The 21,444-nt window shown below is 42.8% G+C and overlaps 1 protein-coding gene across 2 annotated transcripts in view; it reads left to right on the top strand.

Annotated features, from left to right (window-relative positions):
* nup155 (nucleoporin 155) overlaps positions 1 to 20,765 on the top strand; it is a 278,025-nt gene extending 257,260 nt beyond the window's left edge. For both annotated transcript variants that reach the window (XM_073047830.1, XM_073047831.1), the window contains 8 exons: positions 41 to 195; positions 2,958 to 3,087; positions 7,451 to 7,564; positions 14,825 to 14,945; positions 18,879 to 18,989; positions 19,564 to 19,700; positions 19,984 to 20,090; positions 20,193 to 20,765. In XM_073047830.1, coding sequence (XP_072903931.1) covers positions 41 to 195; positions 2,958 to 3,087; positions 7,451 to 7,564; positions 14,825 to 14,945; positions 18,879 to 18,989; positions 19,564 to 19,700; positions 19,984 to 20,090; positions 20,193 to 20,331 — 1,014 coding nt within the window. In that variant the 3' untranslated portion in view covers positions 20,332 to 20,765. The remainder of the gene's footprint in view (positions 1 to 40; positions 196 to 2,957; positions 3,088 to 7,450; positions 7,565 to 14,824; positions 14,946 to 18,878; positions 18,990 to 19,563; positions 19,701 to 19,983; positions 20,091 to 20,192) is intronic.
* Positions 20,766 to 21,444: the final 679 nt, after the last annotated feature.

Below are 21,444 nucleotides of genomic sequence, written 5' to 3'. Positions count from 1 at the left end.
TCAGTGTTGATGGCCTGCTAAACACTCTGTTTACGTGCAGGTAAATTCACCATATCTTGAACCATATTTAGTTCGGATGGCAAAGCACGATCAGAACAGAGTTCGCTATATGGATCTGTTGTGGAGATATTATGAGAAAAACAGAAATTTCAGCAATGCTGCACGAATTCTGGCTCGCCTTGCAGACATGCACAGGTAAAGGATGAGGCGGCACTGTTACAGAGCTCTGTGTTAAGGGAATGGCCACTCATTGAGGGAAAACAATTTGCTTCCTTTCAGATCATGACTCACTCATTATAACTAATTGCTTCTGATGTCTGCTTCTCAGTACCAAGACTTGACTACTGCTCCTAATCCCTGAAAGAAAATTCCCCTCAGCAGTACCAAAATAGATATACCAAATAGTGGTAGGAATGGCCACAAGGGAACCCTGCACTGACTGCTTACTCCCCTAACTTTACCTGGTGGTCATCCATCAGTCATCCTTTGATGTTCTCAGCCTCCAGAATGTACATTGGAATCCAGCTCTAGCCCTTGAACTGATGTATCTGGAGCTGCACCTCCCAGATCCTGTAACAGCAGCATTTCCACTGTCCTAGCTGCCTTTCTGCCTTACACACTGAATCAGCTACAAAGGATAACAGCAAAAATAAATTGTTGCTTATTCTTCGTTGCACCTCCTTTACCAAAGCCTCCTCAAGGATTTAGCATCCCACTTTATCTCTTATTTATTGATGTACAGTGTGAAGTAGGCCCTTCTGACCCTTCAAACCACACTGCCAGGAAATCCCCCAATTTAATCATAGCCTAATCACGAGACAATTTACAATGACCAATTAACCTACCAACCGGTATGGCTTTGGACTGTGGGAGGAAACCAGAGCACCCAGAGGAAACCCAGAGTCACAGGAGTTTTTCGAGCCAATACCATCACCAATCCAAACCTTGTCTTTCTCTTTGCCTTAAACACACCAAATAATGATGTTACCATAGAAGGTTGTGAAGGCTGAATTCCACAGATCACCACTAACATTTCCTCTGTAATTTTTTCCTACCAACTGCGCAGTCCAACCATTGCTCTGAGCAGAAAATTTTTACACTGCTAGAAAACTGCACAGCACTTTAAATTATTTAAATGATGTCAGGCAATCAAAACAACTGACAGGCACAATGGCAAAAGTAAAATATTTTGACTAGATGGTTCAGCAGGCCAGCGGTTTATTAACAATGAGCTAACAACTGCCATTCTGTGTTTATTATAATTTGTAATTTGTAAAAGTGTTGTAATTTGAAATAGGGACAGTGTGAATGCATTGAAGCTCTGAAATGTTTCAAAGGAAAGGTTGTGGTACATTTTATTATTTAGAAAATGCATGAATTATGTAGATTAATATATAGATTTCACAATTTGTATTAGCACAATTTCAAAACTACCGGTATATTAACATTATCTAAAAAGTTATCAATCACTAAGGTCAGGCTAATCAGTCTAATAATTTCCTGACTTCTGCCTCTCCCTCTCTCATGTTTGCAGTTTTCCAATTCTCTTGGATCCTCCCTGACTACAGTAATTCTTGAAAGAGCAATAATAATGTCTCCACCATCTCTTCAGCTAATTTTCAATACTCTGGGGTGAAGTCCATCTGGTCCAGGTGACTTAGCGATCTTTGGGCCTTTCAGTTTCCTTGCACCTTCTTCTGAGTAATAGCCGCTACACTCACCTTTGCTCACTGACTCTCCTGAATTTCTGACATGTTTCTTATATCTTCCACTGTGGAACTGACACAATGATTCCTTGCCATTTCTCTGTTCCCAATTACTACTTCTCCAACATTATTTTCTAGTGGTCCACTCTTGCCTGTCTCTAAATCTGCATATTTCTCTAAAAGAAGGTCCAGTCTTCCTTCATATTATTGGTTACTTCATCTTCTCCCCCCCCCCCCATAGATTTTTTTTTTGTCTAATTCATTCAGCTTGAAAAGTCGCCCATGTTTGGCCCATAATCCTGTTTTTCACATCCCCTCCCTGAGGAAAAGACAAAGTGCTTTCACCTTTTCTTTGCCCCTAATAATCTTCAATGCCTCTTTCAGATCACCCCTCAATCTCCCACATTCTATTGCTTTTATACTATCCCTAACTTCTCTTGTAAGTCACAGTTACCCCATCATCTCTTTGTGTGCTGCTTCTTCTTTGGGACGAAACCGTTGGACACTGACTACTGGTTCTAAACACTTCACATGATTCCTGTATCTGCCTTGCCAAGCAACAGTGTTTTTATTTTTTAAACTGTCACAGTGTGCTGACAGATGACCGAACCCAGGAGCAGAGGAACGACAAACTCCCATATTGAGACAGAAACAAGAGTTTATTCATTGGAAATGCAACTGAACTTTGGTGGCTTGACTGAGAGACACTGTGAGACAAATCATTCTTGAAACACGCACACAAGGACCCTGCGATGAGCACTAATCAGGAATTCGCTTTACATAATCATAGAGTGTGGAACACCCATTCCAGTCACAATTAACTGGACAAGATTAAACAGAAAGTACAAGGGCATAACAACTCTAGTTAAGACACCAATTAACAAATACAGGTGCCAAGCTGGCAGGGTTCATGACGTAAACTCAGTGGAATACAGGTACATTGTTTCCTATTTCAATGCCAGTTGTTCCAATCCTCTTAAATGTCACAGATTTTGTGGTGCAGTCTTGCTAAATATTGAGTGGCTTACTGGGACATTTCAGAGGACAGTTCTGTTAATCATATTGCTGTTTATCACAGAGAGGCCAGAATGAATAAAAATGTACAATTTTCTTCTTTGAAGGACATTATTGAACCAAATGGGTTTTGTGGACAATCTGGTGATCTCATTACCAAGACTAATTTTATTTCATAATATGCACTGTGCTTTATTCATCACCCTAATCTGTGATATTGTTTGTTCTATAAACCAGCACTGAAATTTCGCTGCAACAGAGGATTGAGTATATATCTCGGGCCATCCTCAGTGCTAAAAGCTCCACAGCAACATCATCACAGGCAGCTGATGGCGAGTTTCTGCATGAACTGGAGGAGAAAATGGAGGTGTGAAATTCTATTATAAACTCATAGAAATGGGCCCAACCACCCATCTCATTCATGCCATTCATGCCCTATTCCTTTCGTATCCAACTGTAAGTTAAATTCTGTAATTGTATCTTCCTCTGGCAGCTGGTTCACTGTAACCACTACCTTTTGTCAGAAAAGCTTGCCTCAACAGATTTCTTAACATGTCAACACCCCCCTTCTAGGTAAGGACAATTATTTGTCCTATGACTCTCATAACTTTATAAACCCCCAATAAAGTCTCTCTGCAGCCTCGTACATTCCAGAGAGAGTAAACCCCACCCTACCCAATCTTTCCTTGTAACTATATTCCTCTTTTCTAGGGAATATCCTGATGAATCTACCTCTGCACTCTTCTAATGCTACAGCATTCTGCCTGCGGTGTGTGACTAGGACTAGGACACAACTCTCACGCAAGCAGCCTGAGGAGGATTTTGCCTAAAATATCAACACTTCCTCTCTCCCCATGACATCTTAATTCATTGAGACTTTTTCCCAGGGTGGAATGGCTATACAAAGGAACATAACTTTAGATGTTTGGAGGAGAGTATAGGGGGTGATATCAGAAATAGGTTTGTTCTACAGAGATGTAGATGCATGCAACATGCTTCCATTACAAAAATAACAATTATAAAAATCACAAGATACGAAAACATTGAGAACATTTAAGAGACTCTTAAATGGATGAAATAAAATTCGAGAGATCCTGGGAAACGTGTTCCAAAATCCAAATAAAAGAAGGCAAAACTTGGACCCCAAAAGCACTCATAGCCATGAAGTACTTAATTCAAAGTTTTTTTTGTAGTTAGGATTTAACCTTGAGGAAATGCCCACAAACAGCTTTGTGGTACTGTAAATCAAGAAAATAACTGCAAGTGTGGGATATACACACCTGATTAGGTGGTGTCTAGTCTAGTGGAAAGAGATGATGATGGATGCTCCCTAACGAGTCATCATCCTGAAATGTTCAGTTTCTCTCAATTTGGACTGACTTTTTAAGAACACACCTTGTTTTTTTGTGATGATATGTATTGACCCTAAAGTCTGCCTGCTCCAGGCAAAATGCCCCATCAGAGATGATCTGCGAGGGATCAGGGGACATCTATTGATTTCCTGAACGGTGATTTCCTCCCCATCACCAGTTTCAATCTATAAAGTTAACTTAATTTCTCATTCTCCATAGATTCTGCATTATCTACGAAGTACTTTCAGCACTCTTATTTCAGATTATCAGCAACTTCTGTTCTTTTGCATTGCTCACATCTAGTAATGATTTTCCCTCATTCCTGATTTCATTATCTTATTCTGTTTATACCTCAACACATCAAAGAATGAACCTTTCACAACCAGTTTGTCTTATTAAGTCTTTCTTGGTCTCCACACTATCACAAATGTTCTCTCTATCACTATGCCTACTTTGTATATTAAGGCACGGTTGCAGTATTTTCTCACAGTTCCAAGTTTTGATGTAAGACTACCAATTAGATGTATTATCTCCATTTACTTCCCAAGTTTTCTGCCTGGCTCACTGTTTTACAGAGCTTCCACACCCCACCACCCCCCCCCCCCCCCCCCAGATTTCCAGCATCTGCAGGTATTATTTTTCAGTTCCTTTTTTATATAGTCATATTTATACAACATAGAGTAGGCTCTATAGCCAAATTTGTTTTGACAACCCATGTGTAGCTTCTTTGGCTCCTTCCACTTCCTTCGAACAAAAAGTGTAGCCAAGGGCACTCACATGGGTCCCAATAAGCCTGCCTGTTTGTTAGCTACATGGAACCGTCCATGTTCCAAGCCTACGCTGGTGATAATCCCGCACTTTTCCTACGCTACATTGACTTCTGCATTGGTGCTTTCCTACAGCCATGCTGAATTTGTTGACTTCATCCAACTTCCACCCTGCCCTCAAATTTACCTTTGTGGCGACCCACTTCCCAGCGCACTCAAACCGGCTCACAAAGCGGCACGCGCCGGCATTGAGACAGGTCCCAAAGAGGGCGCCAAGCCTGCTTCACCAGCAAGGGGAAAAGCCCGCGCGCGGGACGGCACTGTGAATACGCACCCCCTACAGTATTCCCGCCTGGGGAGGGCAGGATCAGGAAAGCTTTAAAGCGAGGCCGCGAAGTTTGAATAAACGTCTTTTGCAACTGCAGCTCACCGACTCCATGTCATTATTTCAGCGCTCCGTGTAGCACACTGTTACACCTTATCTATTTCCAACACCTCCCTCCCCTTTCTCAATCTCACTGTCTCTATCTCTGGAGACAGCTTATCCACTGATGTCTTTTATAAATTTATGGACTCTCACACTTAACTGCACTTACACTCCGTCCACCAGAAAAAGCGGGATCTCCCAATGGCCACTTCCCATTCTCATCGCAATGTGTCTATCCATGATCTCCCCCACTGTTGTGATGAGGCCACACTTAGGTTGGAGGAACAACACCTTATAGTCCATGCAGCTAGCCTCCAATCTGATGGCATGAGCATCAATTTCTTGAGTTTTCAGTAATGTCAACCCTCCCCCCTTTGCCTGCCCATCGCCACCCTCTGGTCCTCCTCCCCCCCACCACCTTTTCTTTCTTCCATGGCTTTCTGTCTTTTCACCAATCAACTTCCCATCTCTTTACTTCATCCTTCCCCCTCCAGGTTTCACCTATCACCTTGTGTTTCTCTCTTCCCTCCACCCACCTTTTAAATTTACTTCTCAGCTTTTCTTCTCCAGTCCTGCTGGAGGGTTTCAGCTGGAATTGTTGACTATACTCTTTTCCATAGATGCTGCCTGGCCTGCTGAGTTCCTCCAGCATTTTATGTGTGTTTGTCTATGTGCAACTGACCTACCCTCATTGAGCTGGCTCTGACCCAAATATCTTTAGGCCTTTCCTACTCACAGACCTTTCTAAATGTCTTTTAAATATTATAATTCTTCCTACCTTTACAGCTGCTACTAGCAGCTTATGGTAACTTCATATAATATAGAAGCATGCTCTTTCTCTATGGGTATTCAGAATTAGAATCAGGTATTATTACTGACATAAGACCATAAGGTATAGGAACTGAAATTTCATCATGACTGTTCCAATTGTCCTCTCAGCCCCAATCTCCTGCCTTCTCCCAGTCAAAAATCTATTAACCTCTACCTTAAATAAACATAAAGACTTGGCCTCCACAGCTGAGCTGCCTGTAGCAAAGAATTCCACAGATTCACCACTCTCTGGCTAAAGAAACTCCTCCTCATCTCCATTCTAAAAGGACATTCCAGTTAATACAGTCCCAGAGCCATCAAACACTCTTCATATGAAATGCTATTCAATCCTGGAATCATTTTCGTGAACCTCCTTTGAACCCTCTCCAGTTTTAGCACATGCTTTTTAAGATAAGGGCCTCCAGCATTTCACAATAACAATGCCCAACAGGATTTTGCGATCACAAAAAAAGTGACTAAGGTGATCACTCACTGTTAGACTGCAGCTTTGCTCACTGACTCCTCTGAAGCAGGGAGCAGCTCGACCCACACCATCCAGCTCCTTAAGTATCTCCACCAACGAGCAACTTGCTGATGGGCTTTTAAGTTCTTAATGTCCAGCAGAGTCTTGCGTTTGTATAAAGTACTTTTTAAAAGACAATAACACCTTTGGTTGACCCCATTGAAGCTGCTGCAACTGAGTGCACCATCATCTTACTGCAACCCAAAAGCAATTTTTGTGTCTGCTTCCACCACTACTACTGGCAGGCCATTTCAAGCAACAATCATCGCTGTCTAACAAAAAGAAATTTGCCCCACACATCTCCTTTAAACTTTACCTGTATCGCCTTAGATCCATGTCCTCTAGTATTTGACATTTAATCCTAGTTCGAAAGATTCTATATATCATTGCTTCTTATAATTTTATAAACCTATCACTCTCCCCTCAGCTTTCACCACTTCAAAGAAAGCAGCCCAAGTTTATCCGACTTCTCCAATAGATCATGCTCCCTAATCCAGACAGTATCCTTGTAAACCTCTTCTGCACCTATTCAAAGTCTCTGTATCCTTACTGTAATGGTATGGTCACAACTGCACACAAAATCCCAAGTTTTGTACAGTTGTAACATCACTTCCTTACTCCTATATTCACTGTCCCTGACCAATGAAGGCAAGCAAGCACACCTTATGCTTTTTTTTACCAGTCTATCTATTTGTGTGGCCACTTTTAAGAACTAAAGATTTTGACCTCAAGACCCCTCTATACATCAATGCTGTTAAGAGACCTGCACTATACACTTCTCTTTATTTCCTCCAGATTGTAATTTAATCAAAGGTGTTTTCTCCTCTTTCCTTGATGCTTTATCCTGCCAGGTAGCCCGGATACAGCTCCAGATTCATGATACTCTGGCACGCAATTACTCCCAGCACCCCTCCGTGCAGGAGGCCATCTCTCAGCTTGATTCAGAGCTCATGGACATCACCAAGGTGAGTGCACTTTGAAGAGCCTGCTTTTCACCAAAGAAATTAAATAGGAGCTTAAAACTACTATGTTTACTCCCACGAGACAGGGTGCATACTATACAAGAGAAGAGAATTTTTTTTTAAAATGGAGATTTAATTTGAAGGGTTAAAAGAAGCTATCTTTCAACAGTATTTGTGGCAGTAACCCAAAGGCATAGATCAAAGGTACTTGACAATGATTCCAATGGTTCCATTTAATATCAGAGAAAGCATACAACATACAACCTGAAAATCTCACTCTCTGAGACATTTTCCAAATCGATGAAAAAAACCCCACTATGCTTCAGTTTGTGACACCAGTGAAAGTTTGTGTCCACAGGGCCACATAAGGCCATGCACTGAAGGTGCCTGACTTCAGGCCGAACCTGGGCATATCAAAATGCGGCCGATCAGTGAGTTCCAAAAGAATGGGAATGCACCACCATGCAGAAAGACAGTGTGAGTGCTACTGTAGATTAAAGACTTCGACAGGACCCCAGCCACCCTGAGAAGGAAAATAGAGACATTAGAATAGGAAGAATTTAATTGTTTCGCTTATGAGCTGGGAGAAGTCACCCTTTGATGCCATCTTTCACTCTGCCCAAGTACAAAGCGTCGTAAAATAGCAGTGAGCTGTGATCTGGAATATGATGCATGAAAAGGTTATGAAATCAAATGGAATAACTTTCCAAAATGAAATGTTGAGGAGCTATGAGGAAAGTATGGAAGAGTACAAAGTAGGTTGGGCTTTATGAATTTAAGGCAGTGTTTCCCAAACATTTTTAGCCTAACATTCCCCCCTAAAGCAGATTCATACTTGCCAACACCCGTCTTAGGCACAATATACTTTCCGGTACCCCCAGTGTAAAAACATATCTACCATATGCTAACATGAGAAAAATGATTCTGCTTTAAATATTTATTTCTCTTTAAACCTAGCTTATGCAGTACTCGTTGGCTGTACGCAGCTTCGATATCAATGTGATCCTTGAGCTTGATGGTTTTTAGCAAGAGTTGAAATATCGGTTCGAGTTGTGACAGCAAAATCCTTCATTCTGCAAATGTTACAATGTCAAAAGTGTTTGTTTTTTGTGAGTATGTGGTTCACTGCACTAAAACCTATTTCAACAAGGTAGGGGGATGGAGATGCAGTGAAGTGCAGCTTGACTCTTCAAAGACCAGGAAACTTCATATGACAGTGTGGCCACATACCACAAAGGCCAACATTTTTGCTTCTTCTTCATTCTGAATTTTGACTCTTTCTTCTTGCAAGCTCTCTTCCTGTTCTTCCACTTGCAAAGAAGTGGATTAATTACCCAATCCAAAATTTCCAGATCATTCAAATCCTTGAATCAATTCTGAAAATCTTTCTTCAGTGATTGCAGGTGTGAGCCATGCTTTCCAAACAGGGAAACTGTTGAGACAATTTCTCTCCCAATGTTTTGCTTATATACTTCCAATTTTCCAATAAATATTGCCAGGATTAAATTGAAAATTTTGCTCTGCAGTTTCATTTTTAGAATGTTCATCTTGTCATACAGATTGGCTAGTATGCCACATCTCCACATAGAAATTCCCAAGCTCTTGTCAACTTTATGCAAAAAATTCAACCACGGTGTCAAAAAAGATCAAAGAAACGTTTTAAGCAACAGCTTTTTGACAGCCAACACACTTAAGTGTGAAGAAGCAAGCGTTCTAACTCTTCATCATTGTCTTGGCATAACTGGCAAAGTATTCTGTTATTTAATGGATGAGCTTTAATTTTGTTGATAGCAGATATTGCAAGAGTCATGCTTGAACAAAGTTACTGGCTGAGTTTTTGGCTGCAAGATGTTGACGATGAATTACACAATGGATTGTAGACAGACTTGGAATTTCTTTTTTTTTATAAATCCCACTAAACCAGCATGGTGTCCTGTTACATTAAAAAATCATGTTCCTAATCGGAATACTTTTTCCACAATATACATTTTCAGCTCATTGCAGCCTTTTCAGGGTGTCTTTTACAGTAGTGTTCCTGCAATCTTGATGGTTTCATGGCTTCATTAGATAGTACAGTATTACAAATAAGACAAATGGGGTGTTGCTGATCTGACAGGAAAGGAATGAAACCATACTCCATGTATGTAACATTGTATTGATGCACTTTCTGTAGTTTCTGTTCCTTAGCAGGATGAGAATTCAAGGTTTCACCGCTTTCAAACTCAAATCGCACCTTACATATTTATCCACCATTGATGAGACTAAGTTAAAATAAAAAATTAACATAACTGGGAATGCCTATCAGATGTTGACAGCAGTGAGTTGACATGAACGGAACGATGGTAGTGGCACGCAAAGGAACGGCGAGGTGAAGATGATCACAACAGCGAAAATTACATTGACAAGGTTTCAGATTGGACTCTGAATGTTGGTCAGAATAGAGCTAGTGTTTGACAAGCTCCCTTTATAGTATTCTAATTAGATAGATAGATAGATAGATACTTTATTCATCCCCATGGGGAAATTCAACTTTTTTTCCAATGTCCCATACACTTGTTGTAGCAAAACTAATTACATACAATACTTAACTCAGTAAAAAATATGATATGCATCTAAATCACTATCTCAAAAAGCATTAATAATAGCTTTAAAAAAAGTTCTTAAGTCCTGGCGGTAGAATTGTAAAGCCTAATGGCATTGGGGAGTATTGACCTCTTCATCCTGTCTGAGGAGCATTGCATCGATAGTAACCTGTCGCTGAAACTGCTTCTCTGTCTCTGGATGGTGCTATGTAGAGGATGTTCAGAGTTATCCATAATTGACCGTAGCCTACTCAGCGCCCTTCGCTCAGCTACCGATGTTAAACTCTCCAGTACTTTGCCCACGACAGAGCCCGCCTTCCTTACCAGCTTATTAAGACATGAGGCGTCCCTCTTCTTAATGCTTCCTCCCCAACACGCCACCACAAAGAAGAGGGCGCTCTCCACAACTGACCTATAGAACATCTTCAGCATCTCACTACAGACATTGAATGACGCCAACCTTCTTAGGAAGTACAGTCGACTCTGTGCCTTCCTGCACAAGGCATCTGTGTTGGCAGTCCAGTCTAGCTTCTCGTCTAACTGTACTCCCAGATACTTGTAGGTCTTAACCTGCTCCACACATTCTCCATTAATGATCACTGGCTCCATATGAGGCCTAGATCTCCTAAAGTCCACCACCATCTCCTTGGTCTTGGTGATATTGAGACGCAGGTAGTTTGAGTTGCACCATATCACAAAGTCCTGTATCAGTTTCCTATACTCCTCCTCCTGTCCATTCCTGACACACCCCACTATGGCCGTGTCATCAGCGAACTTCTGCACATGGCAGGACTCCGAGTTATATTGGAAGTCTGATGTGTACAGGGTGAACAGGACCGGAGAGAGTATGGTTCCCTGCGGCGCCCCTGTGCTGCTGACCACCGTGTCAGACCTACAGTCTCCCAACCGCACATACTGAGGTCTAGCTGTCAAGTAGTCCACTATCCAATCCACCATGTGAGAGTCTACTCCCATCTCCGTTAGTTTGTGCCTTAAGATCTTGGGCTGGATGGTGTTAAAGCACGATGTAAAGTCAATCATGATTGATCAATCATGTAATCCCCAAAGATGGTTCATGACTGAGATCACTGAACACCTTGAGGAATCCTTGAGGTTGGCAGCTTCACTGATTAGCTCTATTTCACTTTCTGGTTCCGGCCAATGCAGTATTATTGCACAACCTGGGTAATGTACAATAATGCATTTTGGTAAAAGGAACAATTATCTAAATAGATAATGTGCTGACTATTATCTAAATGGGGAAAAGGTTCAAACATTAGAGGTGCAGAGGGACTTAGGAGCTCTCGTGCAAGACTTCCAGAAGGTTAATTTGCAGGTTGAGTCTGTACTAAAGAAGGCAAATGCAATGCTGGCATTTATTTCAAGGGAAAATCTAATATAAAAGTAAGGAGATAACGCTGAGCCTCTATAAGACACTAGACAGGCTGCACTTGGAGTATTGTCAACAGTTTTGAGCCCCGTATCTCAGAAAGGATGTGTTGTCATTGGAGAGAGTCCAGACGAGCTTCACGAGAATGATCCTAGGAATGAAGGAGTTATCGTATGAGGAGCATTTGGCAATTTGGGCCTGTACAGTGGAATTTAGAACAATGTGGGGGGGGGGGGGGTTCTCAATGAAACCTACTGAATGTTGGAAGGACTAGATAGGCTGGGGAAAGTCTCCTATGATGGGTGTATCCAGAACTACAGGCCACACTCAAAATTTTAGAATAGAGGTAAGGAGGAATTTTTTTAGCCAAGAGTAGTGAAATCTGTGGAATGCTTTGCCACAAACTATCATGGAGGCAAAGTCCGTGGGTATATTTAAAGCAGAAGTTAATTGTTTCCTGATCAGTCAGGGCTTCAAAGGATATGGTGAGAAGGCAGGTGTATGGGGTTGAGTGGGGTCTGGGATCAGCCATGATGGAATGGCAGAGCAGACTCAATGGGAGGAATTGCCTAATTCTTCTCCTGTGTCTTATAGTCTATGGTCTTATGGACGTGTTTTCCGTAGATCTGTAGAGAAAGTTGAGAGGGTGTACTTGACTTACCAACTCTTAAATTGTATGAAGTCTTTTCATGCTGTGAGTTAAGGGAAACTGTTGGGCACCCTGGTTGCTAATTTATGTATCCCCAATAATGTTTCTTTGGTTAGTAAAGTTGAGTGAAATTGCCAAGTTCCGTACGTGTTGTGATGACACCTGCAGAGCTGTGGTTCTTCTTGTGATCCAGTGTCTCATCCTTTTTTTGGAAGTGCCTACTGTAATGATGGTTGGTCAGGTTTCGTGCCTCTTACCACCACCTACCCCTCCCCCCCCCCCCAACCCTAATGCCTTCTATTTCCCCTAACGTCCCCTTAGGACACAAATCCCCCCTCCGTTGGGAATCAGTCATTTAAAGCATAAGGATATGAATAATGATTGCAGGTGGATAATGAAGTAGGTTTTCAAAGCTTGCAGAGAGACTTAGGCCAGTTAGAAGAGTGGACTGAAAGATGGCAGATGGAGTTTAATGCTGATAAGTTTGAGGTGCGACATTTGGTAGGAATAATCAAAATAGGACGTAAATGGTAGGGCATTGAGGAATGCATTAGAACAGAGTGATCTTGGAATAATGGTGCATAGTTCCCTGAAGGTGGAATCTCATGTGGATAGGGTGGTGAAGAAAGCTTTTGGTATGCTGGCCTTTATAAATCAGAGCATTGAGTATAGGATTTGGGATGTAATGTTAAAATTGTACAAGGCATTGGTGAGGCCAAATTTGGAGTATTGTGTACAGTCCTGGTCACCGAATTATAGGAAAGATGTCAACAAATTAGAGAGAGTACAGAGAAGATTTACTAGAATGTTACTTGGGTTTCAGCACCTAAGTTACAGAGAAAGGTTGAACGAGTTAAGTCTTTATTCTTTGGAGCGTAGAAGGTTGAGGGGGGACTTGATAGAGGTATTTAAAATTATGTGGGGGATAGATAGAGTTGACGTGGATAGGCTTTTTCCATTGAGAGTAGAGGAGATTCAAACAAGAGGACATGAGTTGAGAGTTAAGGGGCAAAAGTTTAGGGGTAACATGAGGGGGAAGTTCTTTACTCAGAGTGGTAGCTGTGTGGAACGAGCTTCCAGTAGAAGTGCTAGAGGCAGATTTAATTTTGTCATTTAAAAAAAAATTGGATAGGTATATGGACAGGAAAGGAATAGAGGGTTATGGACTGAGTGCAGGTTGCCCCAGTGGCTCCAATGACTACAGACCGGTGGCATTGACCTCCCACATCATGAAGACCCTGGAGAGACTTGTTCTAGAGCAGCTCCAGCCTATAGTTAGGCCACACTTAGACCCCTTCCAGTTCGCCTACCAGCCCTGACTAGGAGTTGAGGATGCCATCGTCTACCTGCTGAACCGTGTCTACACCCACCTGGACAAACCGGCGAGCACTGTGAGGTGAGGGTCATGTTTTTTGACTTCTCCAGTGCATTCAACACCATCCACCCTGCTCTGCTGGGTGAGAAGCTGACCGTGATGCAGGTGGATGCTTCCCTGGTGTCATGGATTATTGATTATCTGACTGGCAGTCCACAGTACTTGCCCTTGCAACACTGTGTGTCGGACAGAGTGGTCAGCAGCACTGGGGCTCCACAGGGGACTGTCCTGTCTCCCTTTCTGTTCACCATCTACACCTCGGACTTCAACTACTACACAGAGTCTTGCCATCTTCAGAAGTTTTCTGATTACTCTGCCATAGTTGGATGCATCAGCAAGGGAGATGAGGTGGAGTACAGGGCTACGGTGGGAAACTTTGTCACATGGTGTGAGCAGAATCATCTGCAGCTTAATGTGAAAAAGACTAAGGAGCTGGTGGTGGACCTGAGGAGAGCTAAGTCACCGGTGACCCCTGTTTCCATCCAAGGGGTCAGTGTGGACATGATGGAGGATTACAGATACCTGGGGATACGAATTGACAATAAACTAGACTGGTCAAAGAACACTGAGGCTGTCTACAAGAAGGGTCAGAGCCGTCTCTATTTCCTGAGGAAACTGAGGTCCTTTAACATCTGCCGGACGATGCTAAGGATGTTCTATGAGTCTGTGGTGGCCAGTGCTATCATGTTTGCTGTTGTGTGCTGGGGCAGCAGGCTGAGGGTAGCAGACACCACAGAATCAACAAACTTATTCATGAGGCCAGTGATGTTGTGGGGGTGAAACTGGACTCTTGACGGTGGTGTCTGAAAAGAGGATGCTGTCCAAGTCTACCATCCATTCCATAATATACTGGTTAGGCACAGGAGTACATTCAGCCGGAGACTCATTCCACTGAGAGTGTCATAGGAAGTCATTCCTGCCTGTGGCCATCAAACTTTACAACTCCTCCCTCGGAGTGTCAGACACCCTGAGCCAATAGGCTGGTCCTGGACTTACTTTCACTTTGCATAATTTACTTATTATTATTTAATATTTATGGTTTTATATTGCTATATTTCTACACTATTCTTGGTTGTTGCGATTGTAACGAAACCCAATTTCCCTCGGGATCAATAAAGTATGTCTGTCTGCCGGTGGGACTAGGTGAGAGTAAGCATTCGGCACGGACTAGAAGGGCCGAGATGGCCTGTTTCTGTGCTGTAATTGTTATATGGTTATAATAACTGTCTCCAAAGTTGTAGGGTAACTCTAAGGTTTTCTTCTGCAGTTGTATGGAGAGTTTGCAGACCATTTCCATCTCTCAGAATGTAAACTGGCCATCATCCATTGTGCAGGTCACTCAGACACAATCCTGGTGCAGGCACTTTGGCAAGAAATTATTGAGAAAGGTGAGTGATATCAAATTTCCCCTGTTTGTCTTTCTCAGCAACCACACCTTGAATATATAAGGTTCTTGTGTGTTGTAAAATGTTCCAGGGTGCTTTAGAAGTGCTTTGTCAAACAAACATTGAAATAAGCCATTCTGTTAGAAAAAGAAAATAGCCAAAACCTGACAGTGGCGGTTTCAGGACTCTAGGAAAAACTGCCCTTCTTAGTAATAGCAACTATAAAGCTAATAGGCCAAAGGTGAAACAGACTGTCACATTTAACCAAGCCTATGTGTAATTGCAAACTCCTTAATTGCTAAGCATCGATTTCTCTAACCGTCAGTAATTTTCCCCCTCCTTCCTTTCCTCGTTATCACCCCACTCTGGCCTCTTACTTCATATCCTCACCTCCCCTGGTGCCCCTCTCCTTTCCCTTTCTCCCATTAACTACCTTCCTTTCTTATCAGATTCCCTCTTTTCCAGCTCTTTGCCTTCCCTGTCTGTTTCCTCCTCCTCCTCCCCCTCCCTCTCCCTCCACCATTTTATTCTGCCGTCTTCCCCCTTCCTTTCCACTCCTGATGAAGGGTATCAGTCGTGGCACATGCTGGTACCAATGATATGGGCAGGAGAGGGGTAGAGGTCCTGCGCAGTGAGGAGGTTGAAGAGCAGAACCTCCAAGATGGTAATCTTCAGATTACTCCCAATGTCACAAGCTGGGGGAAGTCAGAACAGGGACATAGCGCAGATGAATGAGAGGCTGAGGGGAAGGTGCAAGGTTGCAAGTTCTTGGATCATTGGAACCTTTTCTGAGGAAGGGGTGACCTGTACAAGTGGGACGGGTTGCACCTGAACTGGAAGGGAACCAATATCCTGGAAGACAGGTTTGCAATTGCTGTTGGGGAGGATTTAAACTAGATTTGCAGGGGGGTGGAAACCAAATTGAAGAGACAGAGGATGGGGCAGTTGGCACACAAGTAGAGACAGCTTGAAATGAGTTTGTGAGGATGAGAGAGCAAAGATGCACTCAGCCAGATGGTTTGAGATTTGTCTATTTTAATGCAAGGAGTATCATAAACAAAGCGGATGAACTTAGAGCTTGGATCAATACGTGGAACTATGATGATGTGGCCATGACAGAGACTTGGATGTCTCGGGGCAGGAATGGGTGCTGAGTGTGCTGGGCTTTAGATGTTTCAAAATGGGCAGGGAGGGAGGTAAAAGATGTGGAGGAGTTGTATGGCTAATCGGGTAATATCACGACTTCAGAAAAGGAGGAAGTCATGGAGGTATTGTCTACTAAGTCATTGTGGATCAAAGTCAGAAAAGGGAAGGGGGCAAAAACTCTATAGGGTGTTTATTATAGACCTCCCAATAGTAATAGAGACATCAAGGAGCATATAGGGAGGCAGATTCTGGAACGGTGCAAAAACTGTTGTTGTGATGTGTGGCTTCAACTTTCCTAATATTGACTGGCATCTCCTTGGAGTGAGGGGTTTAGATGGGGTGGAGTTTGTTGGGTGTGTTCAGGAAGGTTTCCTGGTGCAATATGTAGATATTTTCCAACTGATCTAAGTCCAATGTGGAGAGCCATTGAGATTAATTCTGCCGTCAACTCATTGTGGTGATAGGCAAATTGCAGTGGGTCCAGGTCCTTCTGAGGCAGGAGTTCGTTCTACCCACGGCTAACCTCTCAAAGCATTTCATCACTGTGGATGTGAATGCTACTGGGCAAGAGTCATCAAGGCAGCTCACACTACTTTTCTTCTGGATGCACCCGCCAGTTGACTAGCACAAGTTTTCAGAGCCATTATCAGGTACTCCATTGGGGCCTGTTGCCTTGCGAGGGTTCACTCTCCTTAAAGTCAACCTAAAATCAGCATTCGAAACAGGTGCAGCAGGGCTCTTCACAGCTGCAGTTACATATTCCCTTTCTAAGCAGGCATAGAAGGTGCTGAGCTCATGGGATAATGAAGTATCGCTGCCATTTATGCTATTGGGTTTCGCTTTGTAGGAAGTAATGTCCTGCAAATCCTGCCAGAAATGTGCGTCCATTGTCACCTCCAGTCTCACTTGAATTGTCTCTTTGCCCTTGAAATAGCCCTCCGCAAATCTTACCTGGTTTTCTTGTACAGACCTGAGTCACCAGATTTGAATGCTGCATATCTAGTCCTTAGCAGACAATGTACCTCCTGGTTCATCCATGGCTTGTGGTTTGGGAATGTACAGCAAGTTTTCAAGGCACACACTCATCCACACACGTTTTAATGAAGTTGGTAACAAATGCAGCATACCCATCAAGATCCAAAGATAAATACCTGAATACAGTTCAACTCACCACTTGCAGCTCGTTCCACACTCTCATCCCCCTCACATTCCCCTTAAACATTTCAACTTTCACCCCATAATCTATGACCTCCAATTTTAGCCTCACCCAATCCTCAGGGGAAAAAGCCTACTTGCATATATATTTGCTACAACGTGCCCATCCGCCACACTATGGCTTTAGTTCCCAACCCTTACACAGATTACTTTAAGACCTTTGGACAGCACTAGCAAATCCCCCTACTAACAAACATTGTCCAGTTCCAGTACAATCCACCCCCTCTGAGAGAGACTGACATAGAATAGAGGTATACAGTCACATGTGTAGGCAAAAGGGACTGGTTTAATTAGCTATTTTTAGCTTAATTATCATATAACCATATAACAATTACAGCACGGAAACAGGCCATCTTGGCCCTTCTAGTCCGTGCCGAACACTTACTCTCACCTAGTCCCACTGACCCGCACTCAGCCCATAACCCTCCATTCCTTTCCTGTCCATATACCTATCCAATTTTACTTTAAATGACAATACCCAACCTGCCTCTACCACTTCTACTGGAAACTCTTTCCACACAGCTACCACTCTCTTGAGTAAAGAAATTACCCCTCGTGTTACTCCTAAACTTTTGCCCCTTAACTCTCAACTCATGTCCTCTTGTTTGAATCTCCCCTACTCTCAATGGAAAAAGCCTATCCACATCAACTCTATCTATCCCCCTCATAATTTTAAATACCTCTATCAAGTCCCCCCTCAACCTTCTATGCTCCAAAGAATAAAGACCTAACTTGTTCAATCTTTCCCTGTAAGTTAGGTGCTGAAACCCAGGTAACATTCTAGTAAACCTTCTCTGTACTCTCTCTATTTTGTTGACATCTTTCCTATAATTCGGTGACCAGAACTGTACACAATACTCCAAATTTGGCCTTACCAATGCCTTGTACAATTTTAACATTACATCCCAACTCCTATACACACTGCTCTGATTTATAAAGGCCAACATACCAAAAGCTTTCTTCACCACCCTATCCACATGAGATTCCACCTTCAGGGAACTGTGCACCATTATTCCTAGATCACTCTGTTCTACTGCATTCTTCAATGCTCTTCAATTAGTTCACCACAACGTCGTAGGATGAAGGAAGAGCCTGGTCTTGTGATGTAATGTTCTATGATGTGTTGCAAATGTTGTTGAAAGTTCTTCTCAGCTGTAAATTATCTAGTTCGGCAGGCAAGTGGCTGTGAGTTGTTTGAGTCGGTGGCTGATAAATGAATTACCCAGGAAGGAATGACTGATCATCACAACGTGGAGAAATGTCTGCTCATCCATTGTTGGATATTGAGTAAGCTGACAAATTATAGCTGACAAGGGATCAGAAAGGTGAGAATCATCACAGATGCATTGAAAAGATCTAAAATTTTTGAGTGGCAACATATAGGTGAGAAATTGGAAGGTGCCAAGGAGATTTCCTAATTGCACCCAGCCCACTTAACCACCCCACTCCACCAACACCCAACAGTTCTTTTCCTCCCACAGAAGCCACTAGACCTGCTGAGTTCCTCCAATAAATAGTTTGTTGTGCCAAAATGCTTTTTCTGCTTATTTATCTCTAGCACTGGTGTTTTTTCAGAGTTGGGTGACAGCAGGTTGATGAGTTCCATGGATCGGATGCAGACTCTGAGTATGAAGCTTGTGTCACTTGGAAAAGTTTATGCTGGGACCCCACGCTATTTCCCACTTGGTAAGTACAGATCATGTATCCATGACTGTGAGATTAGGAGGGGAGGGGAGGAAGGATTCAATGCAAGCACAGTGGAAAGGAGACTTCTACCTCAATATTAATCATCGTCTCCATCCACACTGTGTTTGGCACATTTACTTCTTTAGAGATACAACACGAAACAGACCCTTCTGACCCAACGAGCCAGACCACCCAGCAACCCATTTGTTTAATCCTAGCATAATTACAAGACAATTTGACAATGATTAATTGACCTACTAACCAGTACGTCTTCGGTCTGCGGTAGGAAGCCCACATGGTTCACGGGTAAAGTTCTTTCAGATGACACTGGAATTGGATTCCAAACTCTGGAACGCCCGGAGCTGTAATAGCATCGGACTAACTGCTACACTACTGTGACATACATAGTCTCTCCATCCAAACTGTGTCTGGCTCTGTGTCATGGGCATATGAAACAGTCATGGCTAGAATTATATATTAGGTTATGAGTGAGGAGTTGGAAGTTGCTAATAGACTGGTCTGGTGTGGGGTGGAGTCACCTGGACGGGTATTTGACTGCCTTCTATCTTTGCAGAGTTCTTGGTGCAGTATCTGGAACAGCAATCGTGTGTGCTGTCCTGGGACACAGGCTTTGTAACTTACACCATGCAGGAGATAGGAATATCCTTTCCGAGACTGCTGGAGGTGTACACACAACTCTTCAAAACACGGGTACAGACAGATTGGAAGGTCCTCTTTGGGGGTGGGGGGGTGTGTGTGTGTGTGTCCCCGTCCGTGTCCATGGGTGTACCATGGTCCGCAGGAATATTGTTTTGTTTGTATATGTATACAGTCAGATGATAATGACTTGAACTTGCATTAGGGTTGGTGTATGTGTCTGTACATTAGGTTTACTTGAGTGTGTGTGTGTTTCACTAATACAAGTCTCACTACCACGGCCCTGATTGCTTGCTGACTGTAATTTCTAACTTACTTTGGTATGCTTTTGCTTTAGGATCCTTATTGGCAGAGGGTTAAAAAGCCCCTCCACTTGCTGGAGTGCATTCATGTTCTTCTCAGTGCTTATGTGCAAGAACCCACCAAAGTTGCAGTCCATGAGAGGTGAGTTGCAGATCCTTGGTAGTGTGAGCTCTACAATTCAGTGCTGTCAATATAATGGGTGTTTTCTTCTGCTATCTTTCACTAAATATTGTTCCGTTACAGGCGGCGTTTCACTAACTACTGCCTGGATGTGATTGGTCGGTTCCTTGTCGAGCTTCAGTCAATGAGCCCCACTTGTGCCTTACAGACAACAATTGGAAATTTCAAATCATTACAATCTAAGCTTGATCGCCTGCAATGACAACTGGAGCACTGCAACACACAGACACGCACGCGCGCGCACGCACACACGCACGTCATTGTACGTCTCCATGAGTCTGCACAATATTGCCGTCCAGTTGTACTCTACATCAGCTGGTATTTCATAAACCAGCATTCTGGATTTTCCAGCAAACCAAAATGGCACATATTCAGCCTGGGTATCGATTCTGCTACTGAACACATTCTGAAAGAGCAGAGTTTGCATTGCCAAGGTGACTCACTGTATGCATTCCTGCTCCAGAGATCCTAATGAACATCTCTCATGGAAGAGGTGCTACCTATGTCAGCTCTATCTCAATTAAGACATCGGGACACAATCCAATTCCCTTGTTTTTATGTACTCAGTTTAAAAAATAATAATTTTAATGTAAATTAGTTTTCTGCTGAAATTTAATAAAAGTGAACCTTGGATAATTTGAGGAGTATGTTTGGAAGTGAATATGCCCAGTGAACAGACAGACATACTTGGGCACTGCTGATTTGGTACACACAATTTCACATTTACGTTGTTCAGTACACATCCTCCTTGCTCTGCCCAGGAAAATGCAGGCAGCTGTCCCTGGGATAATACAGCACCATATCAGAAAGTTGTTTTCAAATAAAATAGTCAGAGATTGTATCATTAATACTGTTGAATTGAACTTTCAGTAGATTTGTGCCACTTCAGCAGTCAGACAAGTTGATGTGGGTCTTGACTAATACAGTCCAATCTGAGTAAGGACAGCAAATTCCCTTTTAGAGAAGACATGGTAGAATAGCTAATTAAATGTGTACAGGCTCCTTGCAGACCAAACCTGGCAGCCTCAATGACCTGAGGTTAATATAGAACATAGAATACATCACAGGAGCAATGTTCAGCCCACAATGTTGTCTCAGACTAGTTAACTTAGCAATGAAATGGCTAACTAATCTCTTCTGCCTACAGAATGCCTATATCCTTCCATTTTCATCGCATTGATGATGCTGGAGCGGTAGTAACTAATTTGGCAGGGGGATGGGAACCAGAGTGATAGTGCTGAAGATGAGATAGCTGATTTACAGAGGCAATGTGTAATGAGGAGAGACTAAAATTGCAGTCAACTGGATGAGTTGC

This window comes from Hemitrygon akajei, chromosome 6, assembly GCF_048418815.1.
Source record: "Hemitrygon akajei chromosome 6, sHemAka1.3, whole genome shotgun sequence".
NCBI classification, from domain to species: domain Eukaryota; kingdom Metazoa; phylum Chordata; class Chondrichthyes; order Myliobatiformes; family Dasyatidae; genus Hemitrygon; species Hemitrygon akajei.
The sequence above is the reverse complement of the archived record's forward strand: the minus strand, read 5'-3'. Positions and strand labels throughout refer to the sequence as shown.